Source organism: Dendrobates tinctorius, unplaced genomic scaffold (genome assembly GCF_039654945.1).
Source record: "Dendrobates tinctorius isolate UK_male_01 unplaced genomic scaffold, ASM3965494v1 ptg000102l, whole genome shotgun sequence".
NCBI classification, from domain to species: Eukaryota; Metazoa; Chordata; class Amphibia; order Anura; family Dendrobatidae; genus Dendrobates; species Dendrobates tinctorius.
In genome coordinates, this window is record NW_027361770.1 from 31,873,223 (window position 1) to 31,893,098 (window position 19,876).

The 19,876-nt window shown below is 44.4% G+C and overlaps 1 protein-coding gene across 1 annotated transcript; it reads right to left on the reverse strand.

Annotated features, from left to right (window-relative positions):
* Window positions 1–13,654: 13,654 nt before the first annotated feature.
* Window positions 13,655–19,527, reverse strand: LOC141099752 (uncharacterized). Its single transcript, XM_073587784.1, has 6 exons — window positions 19,212–19,527; window positions 16,702–16,880; window positions 16,403–16,629; window positions 15,596–16,330; window positions 15,348–15,510; window positions 13,655–15,228 (listed from the first exon to the last, which is right to left on the reverse strand). Exons 4-6 carry the CDS (start codon window positions 15,708–15,710, stop codon window positions 14,235–14,237), a joined length of 1,272 nt encoding a protein of 423 aa, XP_073443885.1. The 5' UTR covers window positions 15,711–16,330; window positions 16,403–16,629; window positions 16,702–16,880; window positions 19,212–19,527; the 3' UTR covers window positions 13,655–14,234.
* Between the last annotated feature and the right edge of the window lie 349 nt (window positions 19,528–19,876).

Sequence of the window (19,876 nt, forward strand, 5' to 3'; positions counted from 1 at the left end):
GGTTGGGATTGGGGTTAGGGTTGGGATTAGGGTTAGGGTTTGGATTAGGGTTGGGATTATGGTTGGGATTAGGGTTAGGGTTGGGATTAGGGTTGGATTAGGGTTGGGATTAGGGTTAGGGTTAGGGTAATCATCATCGTAATGGAGAGTAGACTGAAAGGCTGGAGTCACACTAACCTGCGCAAAATACGGTCAGTATTTTACATGCATAATACGGATGACAGACCCCTAAATAGTGCTCCGTATGTCATCCGTAAGCAAGGTGTGGTCGCGTATTTTGCGCATGTCAGCATCCGTATGTAATCCGTATGGCATCCGTATGGTGAGATTTTCTCGCAGGCTTGCAAAATGGACATATAATGGAGCCCTATGACAGCTTTAATAAAGAAATGAAAGAATAGATATAGACACATAGAATGCATATATATAGATATGTATGTATTCTATGTGTATATATCTATTCTTTCATTTCTTTATTAAACCTGTCAGTGTGAGTTTACTGTATAGCGCACTGAATTGCCGGCTTTGCTAAAAGACACTGGGTGCGTATTTCTCGCAAGTCACATGTGTGGTCCGTGTGTAATCCATATTTTTTGCGCACCCATAGACTTGCATTGGCGTATTACGGGTGTAGTACGCTGACAATCGCAGCATGCTGCGATTGGCACGGACCGTAGAATACAGATGAGAAATATACGCCTGGTGCGAGGGACCCCATAGAGAATCATTGGTCCGTGTCTAATGCGTGCTTTTAGCGCCTCTCACTCGGCCGTATTCCTCGCCGGCCAAAGAGCCGTGTTGGGGTGATTGTGTGTGTGCACATGTGTACATGGATTCATACATATCTATATTGTTTTTGAAAGTGTGATACCATGTGGATATATATTAACTGATGTGTGAAAAAGTAGATATTGTTAAAATCTTCGTATTGTTGACTACACGACAATTTAAAAAAAATACCTTAACTTTATTGTAGATTGAAAAACATCCGGCCGTATGGGACTGCTCATGTGAGGAATATAAGAGTTCCAAGCGGGATGTATGGCTGGCTATTGTCAAAGAACTTTATCTTCAGTGGCCTCATCTGTATTCAGCTGGACAAAAAAAGATTAGTATGTATTGCATACATTGCATTTGTCCAGTTTTTTTAATGATTGAATTTTCAAAAACCTTTTTTTTATTGTTTCATTTCAGTGGAAGATGTAAAGAACCGATGGAGGTCCGTAACAAATCGCTTTATGAAGTCGCTAAAACCTCCAAGTGGAAGCTCACCTCCGAGGGGTAGGGTCCAATAATCAGAACAACTCCAGTTTATTTTAACTAGCAAGAACTTGCGGAGGTAAATTTTACACATCAATTTATGTAACATTTTAAGGTAGTCTGTAATTAACATGGTTTTTTCTTTCTTCTACAGAACTGACGGCAACATCAGGGCCGAAACTCCTCCGGCCCATCCAACTAGCCCGGAGCAGGGTCTGGGAGAGGAGGTGGAGGATCATACGTTCTCCTCACCAGATGTTCCTGAGGACTGGCCATCATCCTTGCCGCCGACAGATGTTATCTGCAACACCAACATATTCTGCTGCGGGAACTTCCGCATCTGTGGTTGAGATCGAGGCAGAGTCCTGTTTTGCTGCTCCTGCCTCGGGCACTGCCTGTAGCTCTGCTGGTGGCTTGTCAAGGCCTACTAGGATGGGCGCTGCTTCTGCCCGTCCCATCGAGAATGGCAGCACCCAAAAAGGTCAACAATACTGAGACTTCAACTAGTGTGTTACAAAACCTCACTAGTCGAACCCTCAGTATGCTCGACACTTCGTCGAAGCAAGATAAACTTGACAAATTTGGCTCATTTTTAGCCGGCCGCCTCAGATCCATGACACGTGACCGGCAGAATACTTTGATGTCAGCAGTCAATTTACTCTTAATGACTGTTGACGTCCCATCCCCAATTCCCCCATCATCAGCTATAATGATGGGGATTCTTAATATCTTTAATTCCCAAAGTGGGCCTCCACCACCACCAGCACCAGCTGCATGCCAGCGTTTAGGGCAGGTGCCAGCATACAGGCATGACGCTGCCGAACCGTCTGGTTTTGGCCGACCTCCATCAACACATACCGCAGGCCATAATAATTCAACCACCTCTACGATGTCATCCCCAAACATGTATCCAACCTATGGATATGATCCTGACTACCATACTTTGTGAGAAATTTTCTAGTATCACCACAAACCACTGTGTATGTCCCACCCCCCCTACTCTGTCCTGTTGACAGGGTGCTTTTTGTTATTTCAAAAATTTTTGTTTTGTTTTTTCAAAACATTAATTATTTAATGTTTATTAAAAAAAATTCAAAAGAAAATCAGTGTGTATTTTAATTTCCTTCCAAAAAATTTTTGGTATCATAAACACACCAAAAAATGCTTGTGAACATACCCTTAGGCCGGGGTCACACTTGCGTGTGCACTACGAGGAACTTGCGCAAGTCTCTCTCATCAATGCGCGGCACTGCCATCAACACTCGGATGGGAGTGTGCGGCTGCATAGAAATACATGCGGCTGCACACTCCGGTCCCGAGTGGCAGCAGCATTGATGCGTGAGTTTCTCGCATTGCACACGCGTGTGACCCCAGCCTTATTGTAATCAATTATTCTTAATCAAAAATTAACCACACTATGCATAATGTCTTCCAACATCCCCCAATAGCTGCCCATACCAACAACCACTATTATTGAATAAAAATAATGGAGAACAGATTTTATTTTGCAAACAAAGTTAATTTTTATTAACTTTTTTTGCATTTTCACATTTATTACAGAACAACGGACCTTGCTTATTTGTAGTTAGTCTTCAGATCTTCTCTGCTGTCCTGGCTGCTCAACACCGGCACAGGAGTATTGCCAGTGCACAGCACCTTCAGGACTCATGAAGTAGTCAGTGAAGGTTTCTCACACACGCACACCCGAGTTGGATACCCTTCCTTGACCCAAATTTGAAACAGCATTTAAGTCAGACAGCTGTGACTCCTCATCTATGTTGGTGGCATATTCTCAAGCGTAGTTGTGGAGTACACAGCATGCCTTTATGACTGTGTCAGCGGTCTGCGTATAAAACTGGATGGCTGTGTGAAAGATCCGCCACTGACTACACATGATCCCGAAGGTGCATTCCACATATCTGCGTGCACGACTCAGCCGATAATTAAAAACCCTCCACCGGTCATCCAGTGCCCTTCGTGGGTATGGGCGCAGCAGGTTGCTCTTTAAGGGAAACGCCTCATCCGATACCATCACAAAGGGTACTGTATGTGTGGAACCCGGCAAAGGTCATGGGGCTGAGAGCGTTCCGCCATCTTGTAGAATTTGCAGTCCAATCTGTGATGCTCGCAACACCCGAGAATCTCCAGTGCTACCATAAGCACCAACGTCAACGGCAGCAAATTTGCAATGTGCATCAGCCACCGTCATTAGGACCACCGAAAAATACTTCTTATAATTAAAGAAGCGTGATCCTGATCGTGGTGGCTTCAGCACTCTCACATGTTTGCCATCGACAGCACCTATGCAGTTTGGGAAATTGGCCACAGACTGAAAGCCTGCTGCGACCTGCAGCCAAGTCTCCTCGGTTGGGGAAGGCATCACAATGGGCTGCAACTTCTGCCAGATGACGGCACATGTGCACCTCACAATTCTAGAGATGGTGGTTTTTCCCAAACCTAAATTGGAGGTGCAGTGATGTGTAGCTCTCTCCTGTGGCCAAAAACCTGAAAAAAAAAATAAGCAAAAAAAAAGGCCAGGCATAACTAGCACATTTGAAATATAGATGGCAGCAGTATGGGGGCAGTGGCTGTCAGCAGTATGGGGCAGTGGAAAGGCCAGTGGCTGGCAGCAGTATGGGGGCAGTGGAAAGGGCTGTGGCTGGCAGCAGTATGGGGCTGTGGCTGGCAGCAGTATGGGGGCAGTGGAAAGGGCAGTGGAAAGGGCAGTGGCTGGCAGCAGTATGGGGGCAGTGGAAAGGGCAGTGGCTGGCAGCAGTATGGAGGCAGTGGCTGGCAGCAGTATGGGGGCAGTGGAAAGGGCAGTGGCTGGCAGCAGTATGGGGGCAGTGGAAAGGGCAGTGGCTGGCAGCAGTATGGGGGCAGTGGAAAGGGCTGTGGCTGGCAACAGTATGGGGGCAGTGGAAAGGGCAGTGGCTGGCAGCAGTATGGGGGCAGTGGAAAGGCCAGTGGCTGGCAGCAGTATGGGGGCAGTGGAAAGGCCAGTGGCTGGCAGCAGTATGGGGGCAGTGGAAAGGGCAGTTGCTGGCAGCAGTATGGTGGCAGTGGAAAGGGCTGTGGCTGGCAGCAGTATGGGGGCTGTGGCTGGCAGCAGTATGGGGGCAGTGGCTGGCAGCAGTATGGGGGCAGTGTGTCTTACAGTATTTTGGAGGCCAAATGTGTTACCAAAATCCCCCCCCCCAAAAAAAAAAACTTACCGCAAGGTGATGAGCAGCCTTTCCACAGCAGAGATTGCTCAGTCGCATGACCGGGTCCTCATAATCTAAAGCTGGAGAAAGAAGGCTGAATAGGCGATCGAATGCTTCAATTGGGATCCTGCAGAATTGTATGAATTTTTCTGGATGACTGTGAAAAAAAAAAAATTATGATTAACCACACAGATGAAAATGTGACATAACAACAAAAAATAAACTTAAGTATTCATTAGGTTCACACGGCTACCAATAGACCTATTTTCCATTACATATCTTACCTCCGTATATCCTGGTAAAGGAGATGGAAGTGGCCCTTTGCCACCCGCTCTTGCACTATCGGATGCACCCACATTCTTGTTCTCCTCCTCCTCTTCCTCCAAGAGCGCTCCTACGAGAGAATATAGACTTTAGTCAAAAATACATATATGTAATAAAATATTAAACAGATCAAAAAATTGCATGACATTATGTTACCTGCTCGTCGTGGTGTAGGTGTAGCAGATTCAGTAACAAAGTCAGCAGCAGAATCCGCAAGTTTTCTTCACTCAGACTCCACTGGTCCTGCACGTGAGGCATTTTGAAATCAGCCCGAAAACAAAATGGAGAAAAGGGGTTGGAAGGAAATGACCTCACATTGTGTTTTTTTTTTTTATAAACAACTTTATTTGAGGTCAAAAATCGCTTAAAAAAAACGCATGAAAAAACGCATTGAAAAACGCATGAAAACGCGTCAAAAACCGCGCAAAAAAAGCATGCGTTTTTCCTGGCAAGGGTATGAGTTTCTGCTTGGGAAAAAATCGTATGAAAAACGCTATGTGGGCACATAGCCTCAAGCGTTTATGCATGCGTTTTCCTAAGCGTTTTTGCCATTGCGATTCCGCAAAATTAATGAACATGCTGCATTTTTAATCGCTAAGCATTTCCGCAGCGGTTAGAAACACACCATTGGCACAACATGTGCGTTTTTCATTAAAAATCAATTGGATGCTTTTCTTAAGCGATTCTGCAGCAGAATCGCTTGTCTAAAAGCGCTGCAGAAACGCTTAAAAAACTCTACGTGGGCACACAGCCTTAAAGTTTGAAAATTGCAACATTTTCTAAATTTTTGCCAAATTTACACTTTTCTGACAAGTCATATTGAATAAATTTTACCACTATCATCAAGTACAATATGTCACAAGAAAAGATTCTCAGAATCAGTGGGATTCGTTGAAGTGTTTCAGAGTTATTACCACACGGTTCAGAATTGTAAAATTTGGTCTGGTCATGAAGGTGCAAACAGCCTTTGAGGGTCAAGTGGTTAAGCGTGACTACGTCACAATACATTTAACTACAGGTATTCTCCCTTTTCAGCTTAAGATACAGTTGTGCTCAAAAGTTTACATACCCAGGCAGAAGTTTTTATTTCTTGGACTTTTTTTCAGAGAATATGAATGATAACACCAAAACTTTTTCTCCACTCATGGTTAGTGGCTGGGTGAAGCCATTTATTGTCAAATTACTGTGTTTTCACTTTTTAAATCATAATGACAACCCAAAACATCCAAATGACCCTGATCAATAGTTTACATACCCTGGTGATTTTGGCCTGATAACTTGCACAGGAGTTGACATAAATAGGTTTGAATACTAAAGGTAACATCCTCATCTGTGACCTGTTTGCTTGTAATCTGTGTGTGCATAAAAGCTGAGTGAGTTTCTTGGATCCAGACAGACTCTTGCATCTTTCATCCAGCCACTGACAAACTGTCAACAGATCTATGGGAAAAGGTAGTTGAACTGTATAAAACAGGAAAGTGATACAAAAAGATATCCAAGGAATTGCTAAACCCAGTCAGCAGTTTTCAAACTGTGATTAACAAATGGAAAATCAGAAGCTCTGTAAAAACAAAACCACGGTCAGGTAGACCAACAAAAATGTCATCCACAGTTGCCAGGAAAATTGTTCGGGATGCAAAGAAAAACCCACAATTAACATTAGCTGACATACAGGACTCTCTGAAAACTAGTGGTGTGGCTGTTTCAAGATGTACAATAAGGACGCACTTGAAGAAAAATTGTCTGAATGGTCGAGTCACCTGAAGAAAGCCAATACTGCGCAAATGCCACAAAGTATCTCTCCTACAATATGCAAAACAGCACAGTGACAAGCCTCAAAACTTCTGGAACAAGGTAATTTGGAGTAATGAGACCAAAATTGAATTTCTTGGCCACAACCATAAACGTTACATTTGGAAAGAGGTCAACAAGGCCTATGATGAAAGGAACACCATTCCTACTGTAAAGCATGGAGGTGGATCAGTGATGTTTTGGGGATGTCTGAGCTACAAAGGCACAGGAAACTTGGTCAAAGTTGAAGGAAAGATGAATGCAGCACGTTGTCAGCAAATACTGGAGGCAAATTTGTACTCATCAGCCCCGAAGGTGTGCATAGGGTGTACTTGGACGTTCCAACATGACAACGATCCAGAACACATGGCCAAGTTGACCTGTCATTGGCTACAGCAGAACAAAGTGAAAGTTCTGGAATGGCCATCTCAGTCTCCTGACCTCAATATCATTGAGCCAGTTCAAGCTAGACAGCCCAGGAATTTACAGGAACTGGAGGCTTTTTGCCAAGAAGAATAGGCAGCTTTACCATCTGAGAAAATAAAGAACCCCATCCACAACTACCACAAAAACTTCAAGCTGTCATTGATGTTAGAGGGGGCAATACACGGTATTAAGAAATGGGGTATGTAAACTTTTGATTAGGGTCATTTGGATGTTTTGGATTGTCATTATGATTTAAAAAGAGAAAACACAGTAGTTTGACAATAAATGGCTTCACCCAACCACTAAACCTGAGTGGAGAAAAAAGTTTTAGTGTTATCATTCATATTCTCTGAAAAAAGGCCAAGAAAGCAAAAATTCTGCCAGGGTATGTTAACATTTGAGCACAACTGTATACTAAGCTGAAATTTAGCAGAATTATAATAAGGTGTGTTGTAGATTTAAAAAAATGCCTTCTTTCTGAAATAGAAGTCAAGCCTGTTAATATACAAGGGTGTTATAGTAAATACTAAACTCTAAACTGTAACTCAATAACCAAACTATACATTCTAGCAAAGAGCAGGAAAGGGATGCTGCCATCTCAAGAATGTCAGCCCATGACCAGAAAGACAATGTAAGGAGGACATAATTATCAATACTTGTAAAGTATTTAGAGGCAATGGTAAGTGATGCCACACTAAAAATATAACAAACTTAAATAAATCCTCGGTGACTGCATGTGTTCTAGAAAGTCAGGCGCTGATCAAATTCAAGGATTCATATTTACTTCCATGCCACAGACACTTTGTCTACCTGGTAAATATATCTCTTGGCCTGTTAATATTTATGGGTGTGCACAGCTCATGAGATAGGGATGTGCCACTTTAGATTTAAAGCAGTAGAACCGTCTTTTTCCAATGTTAGTTAGGCAAAAAGCAACAAATCACCCATGAGCCAGAGTCAGAGGCATGTTGCCCATACACCTAAAAAAAAACCTTTGGCTGAGGGCTCTTTCAGCTAACCGCTATTCTCTTAACATGCAAATATACTATACATACAAGCTTTACTCCACCATAACATCATCTGTTTGGAGGGGGCCTCCATTCATATTAGATGACAGGCAGGCCCTGCTTAAACAGAGGTTTCATAGGATTTTTTTCCACTGTGTATTGGATTTCAAAAAGGTTTTTAAGACACCAAGAAATCCTATCCAGATGTTGATAGCCAATATCAGAGCTGTCGGCATCTGACATGCAACGTACTCACTTGTTGTTATAAGCTGCACAGGAGGTCAGATGGAAACACATTGAATTGAATTGCAATGCAAAACTGCAGAATATCTCCTATCCTTAGCGCTGAAGGACAACCAAGATGAAAAGCCCTCCAATTCCCCATATTTGCCTTATTTTTGAGTTGACTGGAGCGATTGATTGTACAACATTTTATACACCATTTTTATTTAAACGCTATCAATTACCTAAATACGGTAGTTCAGTCTCTCTAAGGCTGGTTTTACATTTGCGGTTGTGTCCGCAGCGTTTCTACCGCATACTTCCGGATGCGTCTTGTTTTCCTATCTTTAACATTGGGGACGCAGGTACATGCGATTGGATGCTTTTTGCCGCGTTTGACGACGCATGCGTCGTTTCGTCGTCTACGGTTGGGCGCGGTAAACACAACATGTTGCAATTTTGGAGGCGTCAATTTGCCACCTAGAAACATAGGCAGTTATTTGCGGAAGTAATGCGTGGAAACAATGCATTGCAGTCTATGTGAACGCATGCATTTGCAAGCACACACGTTTGTTTGCGTTTGTGAACGCATATGTTTTTCCTGAATAAACCTGTCTACACAATAATTAGCCACCCCCCACACAAGATAGATAAAAAGAGGGAGTGTGCATTGGCAGTACACAACTCTGCAGACTGAAAACAAGCAAAGAAGAAGCTCTGATCTTGTGAAGAATCTCCACTTTGAACAATGTGAGTATAAAAGCCAATGTCTGTCTTTTCTTTTATCTCTCTTTATATGTACTAATAATTTCTGTCTCTTTTTTCTTGCAGCATTCATTAGAATGCCTTCACCTTCTTCAGAGTGCGCCCTGTCCTAGAACATGCTAGACAGGAAAGTGAAGTGAGTACTCACCTCTACAGATTGATAAGTATTCTCTGTCACATCTACACATGTGGCAACATTTTTTTTTCTTTTTCAGTACAGTTCTTCAACTGCAGCAGAGAGCGAGCAGGAGCAGCAAGGACAAGTTCGGATGGCTAGGCGGCGTGTAAGTATACCTGACTGATTGTACTCTGTTTATTGTATCCTGACTGTACTATTCTTGCCTGTTCATTTCTTCACTTTGCTTATTTCTATACATTTTTGGTCTTGACTAGAGATGAGCGACTTTGCCTTTTTTCGGGTCGAATCGGGTTTCATGAAACCCGACTTTCGCAAAAGTCGGGTCGAACGAAATCGGACGATTATCGTGAAAAGTCGAAGGCCGACTAAAACACGAAACCCAATGCAAGTCAATGGGGTAGAAAAGTCGGCAGTGAGTGGAGGACAGGAAACACACCTACAGTGCCCATTTTAATGCCAAAAACATCAATTCTTATTACTTAAGCTTGTCAACCTTAATTTACTTTATAATAATAGTTAGGCATTGAAAAGTGGGGGTTATTTGGCTAAAGTTGTGGGGGGGTAGGGTTGGCTCCAGATTTTCGTGGGCCCAGGGTCAAAGAGCGTCACTGGGCTCCTTTAACACATGCCACAATTCATGATCCTCTGATACGGCAGAGAAATAGCGGTATAGTACAATGAAAAATACTTCACTTCTTACATCACATGACTGATATCCATTTTAAATTCTCCAATAGCTCCAAAAACGGACAGTATATTACTCCATACAGTATTATGGCCACCGCATAGTGCACCATACAGAGTAATGAGGCCCATATATTTCTCCATACAGAATCATTGGTCCCATATAATGTTCCATACAGTATATGATGAGCTCCACATAATGCTACAGTATATGTTGGTCCCCATGGATGAAGCTCCACTGTTATATGGGCCCAAATAATGCTCCATATATAATGGGCCCTATTTCTAATGCTCCAGTGTATAATGGGTCCTGTAAATGCTGCTCCAGTGTCTGATGTCCCCCATTTGGAAAGCTCCAGCACATGATTGGCCTCACGAATGATGCTCTAGTGTACGATTGGTCCAAATAATGCTCCATATATAATCTGCCCCATTTACAATGCTCCAGTATATGATGGTCCCCATGGTTGATGCTCCAGTGTCTTATGGGCCCAAATAATGCTCCATATATAATGGGCCCCATTTTGAATGCTCCAGTGTATAATGGGCCCTGTAAATGCTGCTCCAGTGTCTGATGTCCACCTTTGGAATGCTCCAGTGTATGGTGGGCCCCATATATCATTCTCCAGAGTATAGTGCTCCCCAAAAATTGCTCCCAACCTTTAAAACAATTAAATAAATCTCCTCTCTAGGGAATCCCTGTACTCTGGACTCCTTGTCATCCCCATCTTCCAGCTCTCTGCACTTTGGACTGTTTAGGCAGAGGGCGTACAGATGTGATGTCATTGCACTCTCTGACCAGAATGTCACTGTCAGGAAAAGCGGAAGACGTCACGGCGGTGGAGCAGGGAGAGGTAAGTATTTCAACTTTGCAACTGCTGTGATCCTGAGCAAGCAGGGGGGGCACTCGTTGGCGACGGCACTGGCACAGGGCCCCTCATAGTACGGCGGTGTGTCTGACGGCGGGTGGGGGTGGGCCCGTTGGCCCTCCCACCGGCAGAGACACTTTTGCGTATGGTCCCTCCCACCGGCAGAGACATATTTGCGTACTATGAGGGGCCCTGTGCCAGTGCCATCGCCCATGAGTATGCCCCCCCACCTGCTCAAGGAACCTGCACTTTCATCTGCACCTTCCTCTTTGTCACCGTGTAAGGTGGTATAGTATGCGGGAAGGGAAACCTGAGTTTGATCAGGGTCAGATTCTGGCTGTGTAGAGTGCGAGGGGAATGTAGTGGCCTAGGTCAATGTACCAGCAGAATCATCTAGCAGTGGCTGGGCATCAGTGCACTTGTGGCGCCCCCAGGAGTACAGTCGCCACAGTGGCATTACCTTCCTCCTAGGGAGTGTGATGTCATGCTTGGGAGCAATGGAGGATTTCTCTAGCAGTTAAACCAACACACAACACAGTTCCCACTCCAGGCCAGCAGGGAGAGCTCTGAACCTGACTACTGAGGAGCTGCTCTCTGTGGTCGGGAGGAGGGAAGTTAGGGCAGTCTGTGAAGGGAAGGGGAAGTGTGTGGACGTGAGAAGGGAAGCTGGAGGATGAGCAGAGTTAAGCCTCACTCCTAGCTGGAGCGCATGGTCCGGATTCCGATCTCTGAGTTTGTTGGGACACTGACGTTCCTGCAGCAGAAACCGGAGGAAGTAGCAACTGTAAATGCTCTGTTCCCAACTAAGGCTTGGAGGCCCCAGCAGCGACGTTTGTGAGCCAGAAGGAAAAGGCTACGGCTGCCTGCCATACGAGAAAGTTCCAAAAGAGAGTCAACAGGGGGAACTTCAGTAAACTCAGTACTGCGTGTACCTCAAATAAGCGCTAGAACGGAGGCCACTCTACCTATCTGCAGAGAGAGAATTTCTAATTTGCTTCCAGGCTGACCAACTCCTTCTCCATCTGTACTCTGGGTCCTGTACGGCACTTACCAAGTACAGGTAAAGGAACTGCTCGACTGTGTCTGTAATCTTTCTCCTGTGCCTGGCGCACGGCTCTGCTACATCCTGCACTGCACACCATCTACCAACTCTTTCATCTGCCCTGCGACTACGGCCCTACCTGTGCAGGGCTTCTACATCTTAGGCCTCTTTCACACTTCAGTTTTTTGCCATCAGTCAAAATCCGCCAAAAATTTGAAAATGGCGGATCCGCAAAAATGGAAACAAAACGGATGTAAACTGATGGAACGGATCCGTTTTGTTGAGGATCCGCCATATCGATTTACTGCGGATCCTCAACAAAACGGATCCGTTCCATCAGTTTGCATCCGTTTTTGTCATCCGTTGGATCCGGTTTTTTGCGGATCCGTTTTTCCACTCCTCCAAAATGGGATGCTCCCAAATATGATTCGCTCTTGGAAAATGCTCTCAAATGTGATTGGATGCTGGAAACTAGGGAGAAATATATCTAGGGTGTTGTGATACAATTTCTTTGAAAGGTTTTAGAGCTAGTGGCAGCGATGGAAGGAGTTAGTGCGAGTCTGGAAGGAGTTATTGCGAGTATTGACAGCTTCTGTGTGGAATTGGATCTTCACTTGAATCGGTTGGCAATTATTGCTATCGAGAGGGAGAAAAGAAGACTGCGAATCCTGCGTAGGAGGAGACGGCGCCAGTGGATTCATCCCATTAATGCGCAGAGGTTCACCCGTGGCGTTTTTTCCACACTGTACCTGGAATTGAGGGAGAATCCGGACAAGTTCTTCAACTACGTGCGCATGCGGATGGAATTCTTTGAGATATTGGTGGATCGTGTTGGAGAACAAATCCGGAGAAGGGACACCTACATGCGGTTTTCTATATCACCGGCGGAGCGTTTGATGGTGACCCTTCGGTAAGTTATCTACCTTTTAAAATGTTTCAGATTCTGCAGGCTTTTATTGTTATGTTATGGCTTGTAGTTTGTATTAATTTTACTTTTTTTCCCTTTTTTTAAGATTCCTGGCAACTGGAGAATCCTTCACCTCCCTCCATTTCCAGTTCCGGATTGGGATTTCCACTATTGCTGGAATTGTACAACAGACCTGCCGGGCATTATGGGATTCTCTACAGGAGGAATACATCCCAGAGCCAACACAGGAGAGGTGGCTGGAGATTGCAGAGAAGTTTCAAGATATCTGCCAGTTTCCAAACTGCATCGGTGCCGTGGATGGCAAGCATATCAGGATTGTGAAACCCATGGGATCTGGTTCACAGTTTTACAACTATAAAAAATACTTTTCCATTGTGCTAATGGCCATTTCGGATGCAAACTGCAAATTCATTGCCGTGGACATTGGTGCATACGGTCGTTCTAACGACTCACAGGTATTCAAGAGTTCCACCATGGGCCGTTGCTTGTATGGAGACAATTTTAACTTCCCACCTCCAAGACCACTCCCTGGAACAACAGGCCCACCAATGCCTTTTGTGTGCGTTGGCGACGATGCTTTTCAACTTTCAAAACACCTACTGAAGCCATATGGTAGTCGTGGATTAACACACCAGAAAAGAATCTATAACTATCGGTTAACCAGAGCGCGCAGAGTGGTGGAGTGCGCGTTTGGAATTTTAACTGCAAAATGGAGAGTCCTGTTAACGGCCATGAAAATGAAAACAGAGACTGTGGATGAGGTGGTAAAGGCCTGTGTAATCCTGCACAATTTTGTCCTTTCAAAGGAACCAGTTTCCATCGATGACAATGTGTATGAAACCACCTTGTGGGATTATGAGCAGCAAACTTTTCGGAGTACTGGTTCAGTGGCAAGAATTAGGGATACCTTTGCAGATTATTTTGTTACACCAGAGGGACAAGTGGACTGGCAATATCACAAGATATAATTTTCTTCTTACCAATTGTGAGTAATTTTTTTTTTTTTTTTTTTATCTGAAATTTTACCAAGTGTTTGCTTTGCACAAGCATTGTGTTTTACCATGTGATTTGGTTAATTTTACACTTTGCAGTGTTAACAATTGTTGGGTACCAAGCGTAAAGTTATCCAAGTGTTGTGTACCAAGCGTAAAGTTACCAAGTGTTGTGTACCAAGCGTTTTACACTTTGAAATGTTCACAAGTGTTGGTTATCAAATGTTGTGCTACCAAGTGTTTTTTTGTACCTTGTACACCACCGGTGTACTGTGAAATATTACCCAGGGTTGTGTGTTGTGTTAACAAGTGTTGTGTTTACCTTTTACACCACTGGTGTAATTTGAATAAAGAAGCAAAAAATAAACATCACAATAAAGTTTTTTGAAAAAAAACAGTTTATTTCTGACAATTTGTATTAACTGTATTTTTTTTTTTTAATTTTTTTTCTTAACTTTTTTTGTAACTTTTTTTGGTATTACCTTTTTGGTAACTTTTTTTTGGTATAATATTACCTTTTTTAATTTTTTTTGGTATATTACTTTTTTAATTTTTTTTTGGTATATTACAACAGAAAAATTACAAACTATGATACTGTTGGGTGGAGATAGTATTGGAGGGGGGGTTAACAGGGTTGACCACATCGAGGGGGGTAGGGGACTGGGGAGGGAGTTGGTGAGGACCAGAAGTGGAAGGGGGGTTTAACACATGTGGTTGGGACGGGAGTGGATGGACAGACGAGGTTTGTGGGTACATTGAAGGTGTATGTGGGGGTGGGTATGGCGAGGGCATTGGGGTATAATGCAATGGGGAAGGTAGGTACTGGGAAGAATGGAATGGGGAACTAGAGAAAGGAGAGGGAGTGGTAGGAGGAGGGACGGCTGTGTGATTGATGGTGGTGGAAGGATGGACGGGGGGAGGATGGACTGTGGAAGGATAGACAGGGGGAGGATGGACTGTGGAAGGATAGACAGGGGGAGGATGGACTGTGGAAGGATAGACAGGGGGAGGAAGAGATGCTTCAGCAAGCACTTCCACTAGAGCATTCTGACAGGCTTGCATCACACGCATCTGCTGGTGAGTACTTAAACCTTCCATTTGCCGGACAACAGATTGAAAAAAGGTATGTCTCGGTGTCTGGTTTGATTCTAAACTCATCTGTTCCATGTATCTTCTGAGTTCCATGATACTTTGATTGATCATGGTCAACCCAGAAGATAACCGTTGTCCATAAGTGTGGAAACCGTGTTGAACAGTTGAGTTTAGACTCAAACAGTCAGACAAGGTCATCCTTTCCTGACTCCTCAGACGCTGCCGGCCAGAACCAAAAGTTGGTCGAGATGTTGCGGCAGTGTCTGAGGGGTGGGGAACAGGGAACAAGTCGTCACCAGCAGCTTCATGTGATGAAGTCTGCCCTGCTGCTCCAGTGCTGGTGGAGGGGATAGAGGGATCAGACAAGAGGGTAGGTACAGAGGGGTCGGATACCTCGATGTGGTCACCGGGGGCGGTCTCACTAGGGATCACTCCAGAGGGACGCAACTGTGATGCAGACTCCCGAGTGCTGCAGATGGTGCTAAAAAAAAAAAAAGAAGAAAAAAATGTATATTAAAAATATTGATATTTAATTTAAGTCTGCTGAAAAAAAAATTGGTTAAACATTTCTACTACAGGAATTGTTTGGGGAATATTTACCTTCTGCACGCCATTGTAGATCGCAGGAACGCCAGGGCTTGGTAGTTTTTGTACTGGGGTCCCCGGCGTCCTCCCGACGATCCACTCGGGGTCTGAATCTCTTTGTTGTAGTCCCTCTTGAAGCGATCCCGGAGCGACCGCCACCGTGTGATAACCCTGTCACCTGTGAAGCAAAAAAAAAAAAAAAAGGTTTAGTATTCAACACTTCACATGCTGGAAATATAAGTTACTGAAGTTGTAATACTTACGCACAAAATCCCTGGCCCTCGCATTGAGTTCCTCCCAGTTGTCAATAACTGAAGAACAGACTTCATCCCAGAGCCGTCGTGTGGTTGGTTGGTCGGCATGAAGACGGTTTGCCATGTTCCACAGCGGCTCCCGGATTTCCACCTCATGGATGAGGTCATCACTATCAATAATGACACCCTCCTCCTGATGTCTGCGGGGAGCACGCTGTGAAACCTGTGAAGATAAAAAACAAAACAAAAAGCAAAAAATTACATTATATTCAAACACATGATGTTCATTTAAACAATTATCAAAATAGGGTTACTTACCGTTTGCCGACCACCAGAGGCATCACCTTGACGACCCTGGGATGTCCTGGGAGTCACTCTAGTGCGGGCACCGGATTCTGAAGACTGTGGGAAAAAAAAAAAAAAATGTTTGGATGGATGCAATTATGGTGTGCACTGTGATGAATGTTTGTGTTGGGTGTAGCATTATGTATCTGTGTATGTGCTAAACTTACAATCTGCGCACCCCCTCCGTGTGTCTCTCCACCCTGCACGTCTCCTCCTGGAAGCTCCTCTGAATCAGCTTCCTGTTAAAACATAATAGGATAGTGTTTTTAACCACAAAAAAATTATTTTAAATAAAAAATAAACAAAATTTTTTTTACCTCAGCTCGCTGATGATGTGAGGGGGAGCTTTCAGGAGAAGACATTACGGCTTGGGTCAGCTGTGTTGCTTCCTGAACTGATCTGCAAGTATAAACACACTTGTTAAGCTACTATACAAAGTATCATAATAAGCTTTCAGGCTTTTATACTTACAGGGAAAATGTTTGGCTGGCAGTATCTGCTTCGGCCTGGCTGGCAGTCTCTGTTGCGGTCTGGCTGGGCCTCTCTGCTGCAGCCTGGCTGGCAGTCTCTGTTGCGGTCTGGCTGGGCCTCTCTGCTGCAGCCTGGCTGGCAGTCTCTGTTGCGGTCTGGCTGGGCCTCTCTGCTGCAGCCTGGCTGGCTCTCTCTGCTGCTACCCTGCTGGTAGTGCTTGAAGTGATCTGCAAGTATAAAGAGACTTGTTAAGCTACTATACAAAGGATCATAATAAGCTTTCAGGTCTTTATACTTACAGGGAAACTAATGGTTGCCTGTACGCCGCGGTGTGGCTGTTCCTCTCTGCTGCGGTCAGGGTTGTTTCTGCTGCGGTCTGACCGGTCATGTCTGCTGCGTTGATCCCTGCTGCGGTCTGAATCTCTGCTACGGTTGGGCTGGCCGTGTCTGCCGGTATGGTGGCGCTTCATTGTGTGAACTGAAAGAAAATGATATGAAAGTTTTAAAAAAAAACAAAAAAAAACAAACCACATTTTGTATGTGTAATTCCCTGAAACTAATTATACGCAATTTTAAGTGTTTGCATGTCTACATTCCCTTATCTCAGAGTGTAACCAGTGATTGAAGGTGTCTAATATTTTGTGTAAACCTACTTTCTTTGTGTTTTGTAACTGAGTGTAACCAGTAATTGAAGGTGTGTAATTGCTGTGTATACCAGTGTTTGCATTCCCTGAAACTCTCAACAGAGTATGTAACCAGTGATTGAAGGTGTTTAATTTCTGTGTATACCCACTGTGTTTGCATGGTTTTGAATTCCCTGAAACTCAGTTGTGTATACCCATTTTTTCATGGTATGTTGCAATCTCACTTTTAACCACACTTGTATACCAGAACACTTCAATTACCTTTATGGTAACTTAATTTTACCTTTTTTAAAATGATACAAAGTAGATTTTTTCAAAACAATTTATTTATTTTTTTTTTTATTATTTTTTTTTTTTCCAAAAAATAGGAGCTACTCTGCTCTTTATTTTAAATACCACAATACATGAAAAATAAAAAAACGCAAACACGCATAACACACAGCCAGGCTACACACTCCAGGTGTCTTGCAGGTGGAAGATTTGCAGCGGAGTTTGAAATTCTATCAGTCAGGCTGGTGTTTGATGTCTGGTTCGGTTTCTTCAGTGTGGCTGTTGCCAGATGTCTGGGCACAAACCACATACAATACCATTTAGGCCGGTTTCACATTTGCACTTTATAGCGCAGCGATGGCCTGCACACGTCCGCCACAAATCCCCACCTACTACTGCACATGAATGCTTGCGATCTGCGCACCCTATCTTTATCATAGGGTGCACAGATGGTGCGCTGGCAGGATTTTACAGTGTGCTGCGCACTTTTGAAGGTGTGCCGTGCGCGCCAAAATGCAACATGCTGCGTTTGGCGCGCAAGGGCACACCTTCAAAAGTGCGCAGCACATGGTAAAATCCTGCCAGCGCACCATCTACGCACCCTATGATAAAGATAGGGTGCGCAGATCGCAAGCATTCATGTGCGCTAGTAGGCGGGGATTTGTGGCGGACGTGTGCAGGCCATCGCTGCGCTATAAAGTGCAAATGTGAAACCGGCCTAAATGGTATTGTATGTGGTGTTATTGGGCACAGACATCTACATTAAAACACCAGCCTGACTGATACAGTCAGGCTGGTGTTTGATGTAGATGTCTGTGCCCAATAACACCACATACAATACCATTTAGGCCGGTTTCACATTTGCACTTTATAGCGCAGCTATTTCCTGCACACGTCCGCCACTAATCCCCACCTACTAGCGCACATGAACGCTTGCAATCTGCGCACCCCATACTAAAGATAGGGTGTGCAGATCGCAAGCGTCCATGTGTGCTAGTAGGCGGTGATGACCAGATGGGACGGGGATTAGTGGTGGACGTGTGCAGGTTATCCCTGCGCTATAAAGTGCAAATATGAAACCAGCATTTACACCACACAATCACAGCAAGAAATACAATATTAAAGTTGTATGAAAATAACATGCAGTACACATGCAACAGAAAAAAAAAAAAAAATGCAACACACACACACACACACACACGCTCCAGGGGTCTTGCAGGTGGTAGACTTGCAGCTGTGCAGACAGGTTTTATAGCTCTAGTTGAATCTTCTGTCAGGCAGGCTGGAGTCGGATATCTTGCTTGGAGTATTCAATGTTGCTGGTGCCGGATTGTCTGGGCCCAATTACACCACATACAATACACCACTCAATCGCAGCAATCACAGCATAAAAAATACAATATAATTACAGTTGTATGAAAATAAAAAGCAGTACACATGCAACAGAAAAAAAAAAAAAAAAAAATGGAAAGAAAAAAAAAAAAAAAAAAATGCACACACAGGCCACACACATACACACACACGCTCCAGGGGTCTTGCAGGTGGTAGACAGGTTTTATAGCTCTAGTTGAATCTTCTGTCAGGCAGGCTGGAGTCGGATATCTTGCTTGGAGTATTCAGTGTTGCTGGTGCCGGATTGTCTGGGCCCAATTACACCACATACAATACACCACTCAATCGCAGCAATCACAGCATAAAAAATACAATATAATTACAGTTGTATGAAAATAAAAAGCAGTACACAAGCAACAGAAAAAAAAAATATAAGAAAAAAAAAAAAACAGACATGCAACACTCACAGACCACACACACACACACACACACACACACACACACACACACACACACGCTACACACTTGCAGGCCATACACAGAAATGTCATAGGTATACTCACACTTGGTAAAGCTGGTACTGGCAGGCCTCTTGATAGCTGTGGCTGCAGGCTTGGTGGGTGTCTGGCAGGCTGGGTGGTCTGGCAGGCTTGGTGGCTGTCTTGCAGGCTTGGTGGCTGTCTTGCAGGCTTGGTGGTGGTCTGGCTGGCTTGCTGTCTGGCTGCTACTGCATGTCTGGGCCCAATTAGCCCATCTTATATAGTTTTGGGACTGTCTGGAAAAGTATCTTTTTTTCTGGGCATGCGCAGTGCGATTTTGCGGATCCTGCCGGCGGATTCCGCAAAATCGCGGATCCCGGCGGATCCGCCGCCCATAGGGCCCCATTCTGCCGCATGGCTGATGACGGCGGATCCGCCGTCATCCGCCATTTTGACGGCGAAAAAAAACGTTACATTCTCCGTCCCCCTCAGACAGAATCCGCAAAGAATTTTGCGGATCCGCCGAATATCGGACGCAACGGACGACCATCCGTCAAAATCCGCCACTAATGTATCCCAATGGGGAAATTGGCGGATCCGCAACAAGAAAAAGCGGATCCGCCAATTTCAAATTTTGGCGGATTGTGACTGATGGCAAAAAACTGAAGTGTGAAAGAGGCCTTAGCTGCACCACAACATCTGTCCCAAAGAAGCGACACTGCAGCGCTGGTCAATCAGATCAGAAACCA